Below are 18,658 nucleotides of genomic sequence, written 5' to 3'. Positions count from 1 at the left end.
CCAAATGTTCCCTGGGAGTAGAGAGAGCAAAATAATTCCCTGCAGAGAGCCACTAGTCTCCAGGAAAATGAGCCAGCTTTACTTATGGAACCATGACTTCCACATGCTAGCTCTTCCTTAAGTGAGTTTTGTAGAGGGTAGGGATGTAGAGTACTTGCCTAGTATGCATGAGGTTTCTGAGTTCGATCCCTAGCACTGCCAAAAAAAAAAAAAAAGGTTGGTGTGAGTGAAGCATTTTGTAGTATCACATGTTTGGTGTTTTTTGTTTGGCAGCATTGGGGTTTGAACTCTGGGCCTCATGCTTGCTAGGCAGGCAATAATGCATGTTTGGAAAACCCAAGGTTAAGAAAAGCATTTAAATAGCTGGTGATGTTCACTATCAACATCCAAGGGACAGTTTTCTGATTTACTAGACTACAGAAACCTTTTCCAAGAACCATGTCTCCTTGAAATATGATTCTACATGTCCTTCAGCAAACCTCCCCATCCCAGTGACTTTTAGCTACCACCTGCTGTCTTCTGTTCAGTGTATAGTTTCGTGGCACAACTATCCATCCTGTCATTTACCATTTGGTCATCATCTTGTGCCAAAATTTATCTCTTAAATATTTCTTAACCTTGCCTTATTATATGTGGCCTACTAAGTGGCATTCTAGCTGGTTTGCCTCCAATCTGTTACTAGACACCAGCATGATCTATTTTATCCTTCCTTTGCACAAACCCCTGGTTTTATGGGCTCAGGGGAGCCTGAAGAGGGCCAGTCACAACAGAGAGCATCATGGGGGAAGGGTGCTTACATGTACTGTCTCTCTTAAGTTCCAGATACTACTGTATGCATGGTATAATCCCCTACCTTCACAGAGTGAATAAATGAACCACATTTTAAAGATGGAAAACAAGCTCAGAGAGGTTTTTTCTTTTCCTTCGGTGATGGGGACTGAACTTGGGACTTAGTGCTCTACCACTGAGCTACATCCCCAGCTAAGCGGTTAACTTTGAATGGTTACCCAGTTAGTAAACAGTTATTGTGCTGGGATTTGAGCACAAGCTTTTCCTAATTGACAGGCAGGAAGCCAACCTCTATACCCCTCAAAAGAGGTACCTCTGAGCTCTGACTACAATATTTGGGATGAGCATCTTTGCAATATACAGTTGGCCCTCTGCATCCTTAGGTTCTTTGCATGTGGATTCAACCGAGACACAGAAAATTAAAAAAAAAAAAAAATCCTGCACCTGTACCAAATGTATAGACTTTTTTGTTATTCTTGTGACTATTCCCTAAACAACATAGTAGTACTATGTAGCATTTACTTTAGAGATCAGAAGTAATATAGAGATAAAGTATATAAAAGGATGTGCATAGCTTATATGCAAATATTACATAATTTTATATAAAAAGACTTGAGCATCCAAGGAGTTTGTTCTCCATGGAGAAGGCAGTTGGGGAAGGGGGTGGTTTCCTGAAATCAATTCCCAATGGATACCGATAACCGCATTCTTAAAAATATTAGTTTTGTGGAACATTCTGTGGCCTACCTTTCTGAAGTTCAATTTGCTATGCTTTCCTTGTCTAAAATGAACTGTCTCTCTCAAGAGAGAATTGTAGTTGAAGTACCAGTCCTCTTTGTGGTCTTACACAGTGTCAGAAGTCCTTGAGGAAGAACCAGGGGCCTGAGCACTCCAGAGGTGTGTTATACAACGGATACCAACCCCCAGACTCAAAACAGACGATAATGCTCATGACTGCTCATGGATGTGTATTTTAATAAAAATAATTCTGTCAAAATACAACAGGAGTTTTTTCATCTCTCAAGTACAATTTTAATAGGATGTTTTGTGTTAGAATTCTCTTTCAACTCTCCCAAACCCACAAGTTTCATGCTATGCCAGGTATCAACTTGCATAACCAGTGTGCACAATGTGGAGGATGTCTGTTTCAGCTGTAGTTAATAATGGAGGAAAACCCTTTGCAAAGAGGTGGGCACTTGGGGCAGCCAGAAGCCACCATCTGGTGGCAGGGCCAGGTGCCCAGGACTGGCAGTCAAGTAGGGCTCTGGTATCCAGCTGCCACACAGTGTGCATACCTGAGTTGTGAGCAACCAAAGGAACTTTCAGTTCCAACAGTCCTCTGCCTCATCTTCTTTGTGCTTTCTTAAGGGCTAGGAAGGTGCTGGGTAGCCAGGCAGTACCCACTTCTTTGTCTCATGGTATCTCTGCTATGACAGCCTGTACCCAGCCACAGACCCATGTGAGTGGGGATTGGGAGTTCTGACTTTGAGTGGTCTGCCAGTTTCTGCTCTGGAAAGAGCAACTATCTGGTACCACAAGGGGACGATAAGTAGGGAAGGCTGCTCCCCCAAGGCTGGACAACCCAACAGAGCCAGGTCTTCCTCCTGTCCCCGTGGGTCAGGTCCAATCCTTCACCAGGGCTGTTCCCAGTTGCCTTCCTGACACAAGGCTCCTGGAAGCAGGCTGGTAGGACTGGGTATGCATAAGGGACTCCTCTAGCTGCAGGCAGGCCTAGACTATCAGCAAGACAACCAGATCAAGCAGCTTGGTTTTGCCCTCTCCATGGCTTGTGGGGCAAAGGCTTATGTCCCAAAGATGAGCTGTCCAACTGGGACAGAGAGCCCCTCTGGAGAGGAACAGAGTAAACAATTTGGACTCAGCTGACACAGTGAGATAAGGCACAGAAAATGGGGAGGTGGCATGAGAACTGAGTGCGAGCCAGGCAGACACCCAACCCCATGCAGCACACAGCTGTCCCAAGCCATCCTTAGGCCCTCTCTGTCACTCCAAACTCATGTCCAGGCACCCATCACCATCCCTGACACACCCTGAAGAAACCACTTGCTCAGACACTGCTGGAAGCCATGCCAACCTAACCCCTCACAGGGTTCATTTGTCAATCTGCTTTAGGACTAGACAGTATTGTCCTAACACAGAGGAATAAGGTTAGTCCTTATTTGCTTATAGCTACTAATTTGCTGTGTGACTTTGATCAAATCACTTAATCTCCTGGGCCTCTTTCCTTATTTGTAAAGGAAGAGGATTGTTGAAGATGTTCTCTGAACTCCACTGCAACTGCAAATGCCTCTGGCTTTAATTCCCAGTCCTGCTAGGTGACTTTTTTTCTTGGCAGTACTGGGGTTTGAACTCAGGGCATTGTCATTTGAGCCATGCTCCCTGCCCCTAGGCTGGCCATTTTAACAGTCTGATGTTTCCAACCTCTGAGTATGGAGTTTTGTATTCCCAGCCTTCCATACGATGAATTTCCTTTGCAGACAGGACAGTATGTCCTGATCAGCCATGGTCTCTGGACTGCCAGCTGGACACTGGCAGGATCCAAGAAAAAAGAACTAGCATATAGGATCATCCCCCAAGGCAAAATTTTGGAAGATCTCAGAGCCAGGACACTGCCCCCTCACCAGCAGCTGATCCAACTCAATCATTTTTCCTTTGCTTTTTTTGAGGTACTGGAGTTTAAACTCAGGGTCTCACACTTGCTAGGCAGGCGGTCCACCACTTGAGTCACTCCACCAGCCCACAGTCTTTTCCTGTCCAACTGTGGTCCAAATGAGGCCTGGTGGGCAGGGAATCTTAGGCCATACCAACCATTCCCATGCCCACCAAAAGAGCAGGTATTCACCTATCCAAGATCCGTGGATGGGAAGTTTGACTTCAGGCTTTGCCATGGCTGACCCTAATCTCTGCAGAGGCTACTTGGGCTCTCCTGCACACTGTGAAGCAGGTATGGAAATCCCAACTCCTCTGGATGCTCCTTTGCATAGGCCTCCTACTTTACCTTCTTCTGGGCAGCTAGTACTGACAGCATCTCAACCCTTCCTGTGGACTTTTGCTCACCAAATGTGAGGATCTATCTGAAAAAGCTGGCAGAATATATCTGTAAAGCTTATGGGGTCCCTTTCTCTTCCTAACAATGGTTGGAGCCAAGGTACAGGGAGCAGCCTGGCAAAGCTACAGGGAAGCCTGGCCTAGGGAGTCAAGAGTTCCATTCACTGCAGGGACCAGTGGCCCAAGAATCTGCTTCCATGAGGTACCAGCTTCTCCACAGAAAACATCAGTTCCATCAGAGCTATGTAGCAATGGTGAAAACCCAGGCAGGAAGGAAGCACCCCCTGTCTTCAAGGACCTCTGTCCTGGGAAGAGAATCTTCCTCCTGGCCACCTAACACACAGCAGCTCTTGGGTTGAAGGCAGGTAGTTTCCAGGCAACCAATTGAGAGTAAATGAATTATTTGGCCATCTTAACAAAAGGCAGGACATTGAGAAGGGAAGAGAGAGGACAAGGCAGGCAGTGAGAGACAGAGTAGAATGGTAGACAGGGTAGAGTGGTGCTGGCCAAGGACCCTCTGCTCCCTTGCTTTGCTGTGTAGCCTGGGCCAACTTATCAGTTTTCTGGATCCCTGGCTCTGCAATTCTCTGCTTAGTCCAATGCTTAGGGGCCTAGAGACATCCATACCTAGGGTCATCCCACCTCTTGAGGATGTTGCAAAACATCTTAGTCTGATTCTGCCCACCAAGTGCCTCCCCACCTCCCCAAAGCCTATGCAGCTTCCCTGGGCAGCAGCTGGGCCTGTGGCTCAACGAAAGGAGAGCCTAAAATAAACAAATCACTTGGCTGAGGTGACAGATGATTCTTTCTTTTAATGAGTTGGACTCGAATAAAAACACATGATGCCTCACCTAAGAGGTGCTGAACCCTAATGCTACGATAAATACTGTGTCTTTTTATATATATACATACATATATATATATATATATATATATATATATATATATAAAATCTCATTTGAGTTTTGTTTTTTTTTTTTTACTTATGAAAATAATAAGCTATCACCAACCTGGTTAGGCTTCTTCACTAAATTAGCAGAAACCAGCTCAGCACAAACTCTCCCAAGATAAACACTGGTGGCTCAGTCAGGAGGAAAAAAAGATTAAAAAACCCCAACCCTCCTCAAAACAAAACCTCCTTCAAAAGAGAAGGTGCTACATGAGTAACCAGACAATACTGTGTTACAGGCCGCTGCACATGAAGGAGGGAGGGAGGGAGAGAGAGAAGAGATGGAGGGAGGGAGGGAGGGAGGGAGGAAACAACAGGCCAGGCAGAAGGAGTGGACTCTGCCCATGGCTTCCAGGTCCCTGTGCCAGGTGCCTATGGAGGGCAGGGCTGTTCCAACCCGGAGGGCGAGGGAGAGTCAGGCGGGGCCAGCCAGTATGGTCAGCTAGTGCAAGTAGTCATCGACTCTGGCAAAGGAGCAAGATCCCAGGCCCGCTCGGGCCATGAGCCGTAGACATTCAGATGCCTGGCCCAGGGCAAGCATCAGAGGAGGCTGCTTTGGCAGGTTCTGAGACTCTGTGGAGAAGATAAAAGGCCAGGTCACAGCCCTGTCCAGGGCTTGGGCCCAGGTCAAAGTTCCCTAGGGATGGAAGGTGGGGGAATGGACAGAATCTCTTAGAACAGTGTTTCAGTATCTGTGTGAGTGTCCCAGCCACCAGGCCATGGCCCTGTAGTCCTGCTAGGAACCTCAGGACCTGGGCCTTCTCTAGAGCAGTAGGCTGGCTTGGGCTCAATCCTGGAAACCTAGAAGCCCCATGAGTCATTAGAGAGAGCCTGTGCCAAACTCATTACCCTTCTTAGGGAGGGAGGAGGGCTACCCAGACACTCATGGGTCAGCTTCTGCTTTGGTTAGATGTACTCACCTAAAATGGCGCTGTTAAGAGCAGCACACACAGGTTCTCTCTGGATGGGGTCAAGCTGCTGGCCAACTGGGCAGCTCCAGGGGTCTGAGTATGCCAGTAGGCTAAAGGCATCCTAAGAGACAGGGTACTCTTTAGAGGACTGTGAGACACACTAAACACAATCCCATGGTTCTAGAGGAGGAGAGGGCACTGCATGGTACCCAGTGAGAGTTCAACCTACTGGGATGTAGGGTTAGGCAGGGCTGTACTCTCTCTAGACCAGATACCCCACTTCCCACTGCAGAATAATTAGAGCCCACTCTCCCTGTTGCTGCCAACCATGGATACTCTCAAAACCACCCTAGCCCCACCATCAAATAGGGCCTCTGTATGAGGCCTAGTTTGTTCTATACCTGCAGCATTTCTGTGTGGGCCAAATTCTTGCCATACTCACGGCCCAACTGCTCACTCAGTGCCTGCAACTCACGGCCAAACAGGATGATCCTTTCTGTGGCAGCCTGGTTGCCCCCACAGAGCTGTCGCCGTGGGTGTCCATCATCTGCACCCAGAAGTCAGCACAGAACACATTAGTAGAAGTGAAGAAGGAAGGGCAGCCAGAAAACTGGGAAGCTGCAGCTTCTGCCAGAGGCAGGTAAGGGCTCAAAGAGCAGGTAGAGAAGCAAGAACACAGATGCCCTCAGTTCGCCTAGCACACAGTCCAGGAATTGGACAGGACTCAGAAGCTTCTCTCTTCCCACACTGCACAGATGCATAGTACTCATTAGTGTCCATACTCTCAAACTCCTCTGAGCCTCAAATACAAAGGTTCTGGTCTTGGTAGCAGACCTGGACCTTCCTACACATGTGGAGTACCTCAGGGACACATCCATGAATGACTAAGAAAGCAGTGAACCTGGTCTGGCTGGAGCTTTTCAAGTTGCCAAGGCCTTCCATCTCAGCCCCTCCCAGGGGTAAATGGGCATCTGGACTGTGCATTGCCCTCTCAGGGGACATCACGCCAGATCACGCTGGGGCCCGGCCCTTACCCATGCTGGACTCATCTGTCTGCAGGTCCTCGTGCTTGTAGGCACCATTGACAATGCGTGTGGACATGGTTTCTAGCACGCCATTGGGATAATGCTCTGCCTCCATCTCCATTTCACTGTCACTGTGAAGGGATGAAGTAGGAGTTGGCCAAGGGTATGTGGTTGGGGCAGCCTGGCTGGGCCTCCATTCAGGATTTAGCCATGGTTGCTGTGGATAAACTGAGGGCTGCTAGGAGCATGAAAGGACAGCCCAAGCTTCCCAGACTCCAAGACATGGCCTCTAGTACAGCTCTCCCCCGAGGCTGACACCTGATTCCTGTTCTTGTCCTAGTGTTGCCCTTGTGACTCTCCCCTCCCTGACTCTCCTCTAAGTTGACATACCTCTTCTACACATCTCCCTTACCATAACTGACTAATTTTCATGGGCCCACTGGGCATCTCTGTGGCCTTCACTGGGAGCCAAACCCAGGTCAGCCTTAAGGCATGCCCAGAACCCACTGAATGCTAGCTAGAGCTGCAGTATGCAATCAAATTCCCTACCTGCCAACCTGGCTGCCCAGAAGCTACACCCCATAAAGATTCCTTCATTCAAGACCCTAGGGTTCTAGTTTTCCCAGCCTTCTTGGAAGAGTCCCCCCACACACTCAGTCTTGCAGGGTCAGCACCTCCAGAGAATGCCAGATGCAAGGAAACTGGCAGATAAATCTTGAGTAGGACAAGAAGCCAAAGCTGGTACCTGGCCTGAAGGGTTAATGCCTAGCATTCAGGCACAGACCTATGATGGAGGTGGGGATGAAGGGCAGGGGGCAGTACTCAAAGGACAAATTGCAGTGGGCCCAGTAGATGCAGAGTAGAAGCAGAGTGAGGGAGTGGAGCAAGACAGGCACCTGGTCTCCTGGTTACTGGTACTGCTGTGGGGCTGGGACTTGGTGGAGTCTGTTGAGTTGGACTCGGAGTAATTGACGGAGGATGGGGAGGAAGAGGACGAGGAGGACGAGGATGAGGAGGAGGAGCTGGGTGCGGGGTATTTACTGTGGTTCTGTTTGTTCTTGGTGGATGCGACGCCATTGCTGCAGCTGGGACTGTCTGCTCCTAGAAGCCAGGGATGGTCAGAGAAGGAGGGGCAGCTTGCCATCAAGCAGAGCCCAGGGGATTACCACAGAGGTCCCTTTCCCTTCCCCCCAATCCAGCAGCCGGCCCTGAGCCCAGAGCAGGGAAGGACAAGAGGGGTGGCCTTTCTTTTCCACTCTCCACACCAGCTCTTCCCAGAGCCCTCTGGAGTGTGGCTAACCTGTGTTGTGCATGTGGGAACTACTGGGACCGTGTCGGGGGCTGAGGCTGGGGGAGCCAGGATAGCTGTCCTGGGACTTGGGGCTTCGGGAGCTCAAGCTGCGGACCTCACTGTCGGTGCCATTCACCATCTCCACAAACTGTCGGCACCTGTGGAGGGAGCAGAGCGGCGATGCTCTGGGCCTGGCCCGGGCTGCGGGTTCCTGCCGCCAGCTGAAGGGCTGGGCTCTGGGGCTGATGGCCCTGACTTACTTGAGCATGAAGAGCAGGTTGGGGTTGTGTTCCAGTAGGCCAGGGTAGAAGCGCTGTGTAGTCTCAATGGCCTCACCTACTCGGCCTTCCAGTACCAGCTTCTGGATCTCTGCAGAGAGCAAGGACAAAGCCATGAGTGAGGGTCACAGACCCTCCTCACTGCCATATGCCTGGGACACAGCCAACCTTAGGGCAGGGGCCAGCAAAGAGTCAGGCGAGCTGGCTCAGAGCACCCTACTGCATGGAGATGCCCACAGCAGAGCCTGGTTTCTGCCAAGGATCGGGGAGCCCTCAAGAATAAAAGGGTAGAATGAGGGAAGCTCACGATCAGAGGCAGGAGGGGAGTTTGGAGGCCTACCCCTGTGGAACACAGATAGTCAGAGACGTGGCTGGAGGGAAGACCCTGGCTATGAGAGCATGATCTGGGGATAAGGCACCCAGGCAGCTGGTAGCCCAAAGGCTCCTCTTTAGATAGACTCCTCTTATTTCCAAGCCTCACAGGGGAGTGGCAAGGGGAGGGCACTGGTTCAGGCCAGGGCCTTGTAACATGTTCTCTCTGGGAGCAGAGATCATCCTCCTCATGTTGGCATCTCTGATGATGACACCTCCCTGGCCACCAGCATCTTGCTGCTGCCTTCTCACATTTGCCCTGGGACCTGGTATGTATTGCTAGGATTGTCTTCTGAGTCTGAAGCTCTCTCATTCATAGATCCCAAATCAAGGATCCCTTTCCATCTGCCTGGCTGAGTCTAGCTTCTCTGGGATATACAGACACATGCACAGACATAGAGATGATAGGCTCTGAGAAGGAGGCAGGCACTCAGATACACACACACACACACACACTCACACTCACACTCACCCACACTCTCCTCTCCTCCTATTTCCTGTGTGGGCTCTGTTCTCTGACCCACTCCTCCTTCTATGAAAGGGCCCCAAACACACAGTACACAGGCAGTATGAACACCAGGAAGCTGCCTTCGGTCAAGGAAGGAGAAAGTTGTCTGCAAAGGTCAGGATCAGAAGTGGGAAGCAGAGAGAGGCGTCATCACCATGCATAGGCTTTGCCCTGTCTGACTAGAGTCCCCTTTCTGGCTAAGAATAGGAGCAACTACTAAGTTAAGTAAATGGTGGGGAAGGCAGGGCATTGGTATGGTAAGATTCGAACACCCTTTCTGAACACCATGAATAGGAGGCCGAGTGGAATTCCAGATCTAGGATTCAGGGGAAACAAACATGGAGAAATGAGATCCAGCCATGCCAGAGCCAGAACTACACCCAGCTTTCTGAATTTGCATTAGTGAGGCTGCTTTGAGACCTTCACAGGCTGCCAGCTATCTATGTGGGTAGTGCTATCTTGAAGGAAGGAGAGGAGCAGATTCTGAGGCTGGTCTTCAGGGTGGTTAAGGACTGGACTCCTGACAGGTTAAGCTGGGCTGGCATGAGCCAGAGAGTAAAGTCAGGGACAGGTGAGAAAGGAAAGGGAGAGAATTAACCTTACTTTGTCTGTTCTTTATGGACGCTTGTTCTTCCTGAATCGGGGTTTCAGTCATTCGGGCAAAAGCTGTGGCTGTGGCACAATACCCATGATGCACCAGGTAAGACGAAACCATGCTAGAAGAAAGGAAGAGCTCAAGTTGACACTCAAGAACCACATTTCTCACTGACCACCTGATGAGACAGATTCCTTTCCTGTGTGGTCTTCCCTAAGCACATCCTGGAGGTGTAACCCCCCACAGAACTAAGAGATTAGAACAAAATGAAAATTTCTCCCAGTGCTCATGCCATCAGGCAGGGGAGGGGCTGGTCTTATCTGTGCTCACAGCTTGGAGGAATGACTGCAGTTCTCTGGGACATGCTACCCCTAAGCTCATAGAAGCACTTGTCTCCTGGTGAAATGCAGTCAGACTAGAGCTGACTGATGGTCTCACTCAGGGGTTCCTGAAATGGCAATCAACCAAGCAGGGTGACAGGCACCCAAACTCAGAGGATGCCTGGCACACATGTCCCTGCCAGACACAGGAGTTCTTCTAGGGCTGTCCTCACCAAGTAGAAATGTCCCAGTCCCCAGTGAGCCTGTCTCTTGGCAGCACTGGCTCTACATTGATGGGAGGCAAAGTTACTCCATGGTATGCCACAGATCAGGAACCCAAGACACAAAGATGTCAGGTTGATTTTTGCTGGAAAGGGACAGGTACAAACAGGCCCAATAGGAACACAGTCTTTGAAAAAGGGCCCAATGCCCAGTAGCTACTTAACACCATCTGAGACTGACTGAGCAGTGACATGTGTGTGACTATGTATGCACATGTGGAGAACAAAAGGATGAGCCCTCATGTCTGACACAAACAGGTGTGTGTGTGTGTGTGTGTGTGTGTGTGTGTGTGTATGATGGCATTAACTATTATCAACATAAATGTCCAAGAGCTGTTGTGGGAAGCAAAGAAGTATGGTTGTGTGTCCCCTTGTGTTTAAAAGGACAAATAAAATAACACAGTGCTTAGATGAAGTAACAAATCAATAAATACAACCTCATGATGAAATTATGTGTTTTATAATATTATACTCAATAATAACTATTACTATTATAAACACAAAGGCAATTTTTTTTGGACAAAACATGGTTCAGATGAGCCCATATGAACATCAGATGCCTCTAAAATGCACAGTCTCTGTACAAATTCGACTTAAAAGGTTACCAAGAAAATAATCTTATTTATGAAAATTTCCTATGTACAAAGGGTTACATACACCAGCAAAAGAGGAAATAGGGGTTGTGGGGGTTAGGGTTGTAGGTCAGTGGTAGAGTGCTCGCCTAGCATGCATGAGGTCCTGGGTTCTGTTCCCAGTACCAGGGGAAACACACACACACATACACACACACACCCCACACACACAGACAGAAAGAGAGAGACAGAGACAGAGAGAGAAACAGAGAGACAGAGGAAATACTTGACTCTGCTAGAAGAAGTCAGCCAAGGAGCTTGTGGAAAATTTGTCTCCAAGATAATCTAGCTGCTTCCAATATTTATAAAATTAAGCTATGTGAAACTACACAACACAAATTATATGCAGGTCTTGGGCAAATACTACATAAAATCACATACAGGCACATGGATAAACATATATAAACAAAACATCCACCTGCTAAGCCCCGCTCCTCAAAGGTGAGAGTATCAGTCCCTCCACACAGGGCTCGGGCAACTTCACCTCTCCTCCTGCCCATCCAGCAAGCCTGCTGTGGGGACTGGCACTTTCCTAGCCATCCAAAGCAGCACTTCTCATCTGTTCTGAAAACTGGGAACTAGACAGGACTATGCTGCTCTTTGTGTGTGTGTGTGTGTGTGTGTGTGAGTGTGAGTGTGTGCACGCGCGCAGCACTAGAGATTGAACTCAGGGCATTTATCTTAAGCCAATCTACCAGCTCTTTTTTTGTGTGAAGGGTTTTTTCAGATAGGGTCTTGTGAACTATTTGCCTGGGCTGGCTTCGAACCATGATCCTACTGATTGCTGCCTCCTGAGTAGCTAGGATTACAGGAATGAGCTACCAGTGCCCAGCTTATACTGCTCTTTCTGAGGAGGTTCTGGCCATCCAGCCCTGCCTCAGCTCTCCCTTAGGGCTGCCTTACTATCAATCCCTCAAGAAAAGAAGACTGCACAGAGAACCCGATGGGCTTCCCAACCCCACCCAAAAGAGCCTGGCACCCTGGTGCCTCCACGGGACAGTGACCAGGACTAGCAGAAGCCAAGCCCTTCCCCATTCCTGGAAGTCAAACTAATACCCATTTCCTAGTAGAGTGGGTAATGGCCATTGCCTCACTCAGGTCTGAAGTTGGCCAGTGGAAGAAAGACCCAAACACGGCTTCCCATTGGAATCTCAGCAACACTGACTTCCTGGACAGTCTGGGAGTTAATCAGCTAAGGAGCTGACTGAGCTGGTAGTAGGAAGGGCTCTCTTCCTGATACTACTGCCATGTATGCAGGGGACTTAGATGGATACTGACCCTATGAGGTAATGTTAGCCCAGAGTCTGGCTGGATGGATACTTTCTATGGTAGAAGAAAACATCCACAGTGGATTCTAGAACATTCTCTGCAAAATGGCCTAGGGAAGGAACACAGCCCTGCTGGTGAAGTTGCACACAGGAACCTTCAGAGCAGGCTGAAGAGCAAAAGTTTAACCAGGAGCAGCTCCACGTGGAAGCTGTCCATTGATGAGAGGACAGTAGGCAGCAGCTGAATGATTCCTGGAAGCATGCTCCCCTCAGAAATTCCTAGGAGCAGCCTGAACACTGTAGGGGCCTACACTGCATGAGGCCTGGTGGGGGAGGGTGACACTCACTTCTGCAGTACCGCCTGCCACTCGCCAAGCTGGGCACTGATGGGGAAGCCATGGACGGTGCCCTGGACCTTAGCACGCCACTCCCGCATGTAGTCCTCAATGTCGAACAGGAAGGGTTGCTGCCCAAAGTTGGCATCCACAATCTCCCCAGGTGTCTGTAGGCCTACGGTGGGGTAGAGGTTGGCCTGAGGAGGAGAATGAATGTCAGTCAGGCCCTAAAGGCAGCAGGGCCTCCCTTCACCTCCATGACTCTTGCCAGCCGGTACTAGGGCAAGGTAGAAGGTGGCCTAGCTAAGCCACATTCTACCCATCTCCCTACTAGGGATACTATACCCCAGAGCTTGAAGGAAGAAAGCAAAAGAAAAGTAAGCAAGGCTCAATATGGAGAGACTCCTGCCTTGCATCAGAGGCCATTGTGTCCCCAAGGCCCAAGAGCCCCTTCTGGAATTTGGTCAGGACACACCGACATAGGCAGGGCTACACAAACCTGCAGGTGTGCCCATGAACGTAGGCTGCAGGGATGGATGATGACTCCTCTTGGAAAGATCAAGGGTTAAGGAAGAGCTACATGAGAGGTCAGGAAGGGACAGGATTGACATACGAGAGGAGGAAAGAGGATGAAAGCTGGCAGAGGATCAGGTGAGTGGCACTCACACTGACAAAGGGGGGAGAGAGGCTGCTGCCCTTCTGTCAGAGACTCACTCAGAGGAAGACCTGTGGTCAAAGGTGTGGGCTCCCTGCCTTATATCTCTCCTCTCCCCTGACCAGTTTTTTCTAGGTCATTCCCCTCACTCAATGTCTCTTGTGGCTCCTACTGCCACTTCTCAGACCCTCACCTGCCTACTCTCCAAGGCACTGCACATCATCTTTCCAGGGCCCCCCAATTCCCTTTTCCTCTCTCATCCTCAGACCATATGTCATTCATGAGTATCATGTGCCTTTCCTGGGAACACAGGGTTCATCCAACCATGAGATCTCCTTTCTTCCTTTCCCTCCCATCCTCCACACTTCAGGCAAAGCCCATCTCCAGTAACCTTCCCTGACTATCACTGCCCACAGGGACATTCCTCACACTTTCTAGTACTTGGCAGTATACTACCCTTACTCATGTCTGGTCATTTCATGTCTCCACACCTAGATTCTTCCCTGGCCAGAGTCAGAATTTTCCTGAGTCTGTGTGCCTAGGCCCACAGTCCCTCTCTGGGGCCTCCAAGTAGGAGTGAAAGATTCTGATCCATAGATGGGAGGATCAGATATAATGCTGGAGTTGCAGTTGGGCTTCAGAGTTCCCTCAGATCACAAGGACATTTTCTGAGGTGTTACAGGGTCCCTGGAATCCCAAAGCAACCACCAGAGTCACCATACTTTCCTTCCTTCCAGAACCAGCCAGGGCACACAGAGCCAGGCCAGGTTCCCCATGTTCTGGGTGGAGGCCCTGCATGTGACAATGCCTGTGATGAGCATGTGACAATCCCTGTAATGACTTGCAGCAAGTTCTGGGGTACAGGAATAGGGATGAGCCATGAATTAAGTCTGCAGGAAACCCCATCCTTTTCTAAGAAGAAGAAACCCCACAAAACTCATCTTTCTAGCTTGGGAAGATATGGGATGGTGGCAATCTAGGTCTCCATGGGCCCTGCCTTTCTTCAGGGATCTCTGGTGAGCAGGTTGAGGGGCTTCCTAAAAGCTCAGGAACAATTTCCCACACTCTGCACCCCAGTCTACTGACTATAGGCCACATGAAGCTGGCTCAGACCAGCTGAGCCAAGGAGCTACTTTCATTCACCACCATCCCCCAACTCCCACCCCATGACTGCTTTTGGAAATGTCACAAATTTCTGTCACCTGCTAAGAGTCATGTAAGAAGACCAGGCTTTGCTGCTGGAGAGAGAGGAAGGCCAATAGGTACTCTCTACTGGCACCCTCCAGCACAGCACACATCCCTGGTTGGGAAGGGCCAGACTCTACACCCTGCACTTGCAGGTACCACCACATCCCATCCCAGGCAGCTCCCAATAGCCCAGGAGGGGGCAGACCCACTGGTGGTACTTACCGGGAGATCTGTGAAGGCTATACCTGTGGGGGGGAAAGGAACAGCAATCAGGCCACTAAATGGGGCCAGCCCCTTGGTCTCTTCCATCTTTGAGGACCTGGGGTGGAGGTGGTGGCCAAGTATAAACTAGGGCCTGGTATTTTTAGGCCCCAGACTTCCCTTTGCTGGGTGGCCTGGCCAGAAGGGAAGTTAGGTATTTAGGTACCTGTCCACAGCTCTTCTACCCTCTCAAGAAAAGTCTGTTAGAAAGGATTAAACCCAAGTGCTCTACCTCCTGACATCCTTCGGACCTAACCCCTCTCTTGATCTAATACCTGTTTATGGAAACCTATTATGTATGCTAATCCCTTTGCCATTCATTACCTGTTTCAACTTATACCAATTCTGGGGAGCAGGCAATCTTATCCCATGTTACAACTGAGGAAAGAAAGCCTCAGATAAAATGAATTGCCAACAGTCACAAAGCTGTTGAAGTGATGGGCCTAGGCACATTCCTAGAATGAGTCTGATGCTCTATTTCTAAGCTGACAGAGAAGAGAAGACAGGGAGGGCAGCAGTTGCCTATCTCCAGACCACACTAGTTCCATGTCCTCAGTGGCTCCAAGTTGGAAAAGCCCAGGATGACAATGGCCTGTGAATCCTCCAAACCCTACTGCCAAGAGAAGGGGCTGCATTTCCAGAGACCTCCTAAGTTAGAATGAGGGTGGAGGAAGTGGGGCCCCAAACATATGAGCAGGCCTGGGTAATTCCCATAGAAAGGTCTCAGAATACTCACCAGAGCACCCACATTCTACAGCTGAGAAATGATGCAGGGCCAAGGGAGTCTTTCCCAAAGCCTCATAGTCTTCTACTTTTCAGATAAAGTCTTGTATCTTCTCTGAGCTCCTCTCTGCCTGAGAGGTATTCAAACTGCTGACTCCTAGGACATCCCCAGTCTGCTCCTCCAACCCTTACCCAGAAAAGAAACAGAAACCCAATAATAAGAAAGCACAGGTGAGGCCTGACAACAGATCTCCTAGAACAGCCTTGGAAGGTACACACTGTCTCTGACACTAGTTCACAGATGAAAAACCAACATGTAGAGAGATGGTTTACAGAGGTACTTTACTCCTCAGTGAGGGAAGGTCATGAACCCCATGATCTGCATGCCTGAGGCCTCATCTAAGCCCCACATGCAGGGTGAGCAGCCACAGAATCAGGAAGCCCCACGGCACTCTCCAGTCTGCCCAGGAGCGCCCATCACAGATCTCAGAGTGGCTGCTCACTCCTAGGTCCAGGAAGAAGGCCCACAGGACCCTGGAAGATGGAGGAATCCAGCTCTATCAGTTATTTGTAGTTTGACCTTTGGCAAGTTACCCAACCTCTCTGAGATATCTGAAGAACAGGGCAATACTAATCCTTTACCTCAAGAAAGGAAAAGAACACAAGACAGTCTGTGAAAGCTGCTTCATAAACCATGAGGTCTGGGTTCAAGTGGGTGGCAGCTGAGCCACAGCTTGAAGCAGCTGCCACACTTCAGGACAGAGGATGACCTACCCAGGCCTGCCTAGCTCTGTCTTACAGTTGACCCAGGAGGGACAAGGCCTTGAGGTGCTTCCAGAACAGTGAGGGAAGAACACAGTCTATCTCACCCTCTACTCTACCACACAAGGCAACACTGCTCTTCCAGCCCTGTAGGTCCCTGAGAGCCTCTGCAAGGCTGCTGTGACACTAAGATCTAAGGTGACCCATAGGAAGAAAATCAGACAAAGATCCAGGGCATAAACAGGATAGGTAAACTTGTTGATAAGAAGAACTCAGCCAAAGATCTGAGGTCACTGAGGCTGAGAATAGAAGACCTTGTAAGAGAACACAGAGCCATCTGACAATGATTCTGCAAGTACACAGACCATCTATGGACTTCAGTCCCCTGCCTCCTTTCACTCATTCATTCCTCTCCCATCTGCTGAAGACAGGCCCTGTAATAGGACTGGGAAAATTGAAGTAAGCCTGACCCTCAAAATTCTTCCAAATCCAGCAAAATAAATGGTCTGTGACACAAACAACTGAGAGATGGCACATGGGGCAAGTGCTGTAACAGGAAAGAAGCAGATAGGACAGAGGCAGAAAATGTCATACTGCTTCTCTAAAGGGGACAGGATTAGCGTCTGAAGCACACTATTGATAGCACATCTGGCTTGTGAAAAGGAAACAAGGGAGGTGGAAGTGTGGCTCAAGTGATAGAACATCTTCCTAGCAAGCGTGAAGCCCTGAGTTCAAACTCTGGTACTGCCAAAAAAAAAAAAAGAAAGAAAACAGGGACATGAGAAGATTCACTGAGCATTTGTCACTCTAACTTCATAGTCTTTCCATGAAATTTCATGATCTAGAAAATACAGGAGTCAGGCTATATCTATTTTTCAGTAATATCTCAATAATATCCTTGTGAATAAGACAGAAAAACATGAGTTTCGAGATAACATAACTGATTCTTAAATGGTTGGTATCTACCTGGACAAGTCCAATGATATGCTGAATAATTCAAATCTCTACCTTGTCCTCTTCAAATTTTTTTTAATCAATATTTCAAAATAAAACATACTCAAACATGTTCATCTAAGTTTAGGTTATTAGAATGCTGAAAGGGCCATCAGATATTTGAGACACAACAAGCAAGACCAAAGAAGATCTTGAAAGGTTGGAAAAATAGGCAATGTCCTACAAATGAACTTTAATTATGTGTGAGATATTGCATGGGGTCTATAAAGAGCATTTGCTAGGGAGATAAGTATTTTAAAACAGCTTGAGGGTTTGGGCTGACATTTTAGTGGCCATAAGTTCCATGCAGGACCTAGGGACCTGGCTAACAAAAAGCTCATGGCCTTTTGGTTGTCCTAGCACACATTTAGGGCCCAGAGAAGGCCCTAATTGCACTGAAGTTACAATAGAAGATTCCTCACATCCTGTGTCCTCACAGCAGGTGCCATTTTCTGAGCAAGAAGTGAATAAGCTGGAGGATGTGAAGGGCAAATACCTAAGGGGGCAAGACTGGGCCTGGCTGCAAAAGCGGTATAAAAGGAGGTTGGGTACAGGTTGAGAATTCAAAACAGTGGCCCCTGGGACTCTGTTTTGTTCTGGCTGTACTGGGGTTTGAACCCAGGGCCTCATGTTTGCTAGGCAGGTACTCTACCACTTGAGCCACTCCACCAGCCCCTAATCCCTGAGATCCAGAACCCAGAACCAGAAAGTAGCTGCAATCAAAGAGCAGGACGGGTGAGGGCAAAAAACCCTCTTAAGACCTTGCCCTCCAGCTTTGAGCTCCCCACCCCTGGATACCAGCAACTGCAGCTACTGGAGAGTTTCTCTAGATGTGTACCCAGGGCAATGCTGCATCTGTCATGCTCTCAGCCATCCAGCTCCCTGGCCTTTGCTGCCTGCTCTAGGCTGTGGTGTGCAACTGCCCTGCTGAAGAATACTGGCTCTGGTCCCTCAACCCCAGACACTAGCAACTGCGATTTCTTCAGGTCTCCTGGTTCCGGCTGGTTCATCTTCTAGAAAAACCACCCAGAGGCCTCGGGGAGTGGCAGCCACCTTTTTACTACCCTAAGCCAGGAGAAGCAGGTCTCTAAGGAAAAAAACTGTCCAGCTTCATTTCCTGCAGGGTTTGGTATACTATTCCTCTCTTTGGTACACCACTCTGGGAGAACTAGGGTATGGCCAGATCAAAGACCCCTGGCAATGCCAGGAAGGCAAGCCCAGCATTTAGGCATCACCCTGGGGCCAGTGTGACCACATATCAGTTAGCGCCTACTAGCGCAAGACATCACAAAAGCCAAAGTCTTTCAGTTCTTTTTTTTTTTTTTTGGGGGGGGGTGGCAGTACCAGGATTTGAACTCATAACTTTATACTTGCTAGGCAGGTACTCTTCCACTTAAGCCACCCCATCAGCCCTTTTTCGTGTTTGGTATTTTTGAGATAGGGCCTCACGATAAGG

At 49.1% G+C, this 18,658-nt stretch overlaps 1 protein-coding gene across 2 annotated transcripts in view; it reads right to left on the bottom strand.

The window, feature by feature from the left end:
* Positions 1-1,740: 1,740 nt before the first annotated feature.
* Ranbp10 (RAN binding protein 10) overlaps positions 1,741-18,658 on the bottom strand; it is a 67,636-nt gene continuing 50,718 nt past the window's right edge. For both annotated transcript variants that reach the window (XM_020171120.2, XM_074055809.1), the window contains 10 exons: positions 14,686-14,708; positions 12,633-12,817; positions 9,793-9,905; positions 8,292-8,400; positions 8,041-8,189; positions 7,637-7,841; positions 6,750-6,871; positions 6,117-6,262; positions 5,725-5,836; positions 1,741-5,377 (listed from right to left, as the gene is read on the bottom strand). In XM_020171120.2, the coding sequence (XP_020026709.2) occupies positions 5,247-5,377; positions 5,725-5,836; positions 6,117-6,262; positions 6,750-6,871; positions 7,637-7,841; positions 8,041-8,189; positions 8,292-8,400; positions 9,793-9,905; positions 12,633-12,817; positions 14,686-14,708 (1,295 nt within the window). In that variant the 3' untranslated portion in view covers positions 1,741-5,246. The remainder of the gene's footprint in view (positions 5,378-5,724; positions 5,837-6,116; positions 6,263-6,749; positions 6,872-7,636; positions 7,842-8,040; positions 8,190-8,291; positions 8,401-9,792; positions 9,906-12,632; positions 12,818-14,685; positions 14,709-18,658) is intronic.

Source organism: Castor canadensis, chromosome 15 (genome assembly GCF_047511655.1).
Source record: "Castor canadensis chromosome 15, mCasCan1.hap1v2, whole genome shotgun sequence".
Lineage (NCBI taxonomy): Eukaryota > Metazoa > Chordata > Mammalia > Rodentia > Castoridae > Castor > Castor canadensis.
The sequence above is the reverse complement of the archived record's forward strand: the minus strand, read 5'-3'. Positions and strand labels throughout refer to the sequence as shown.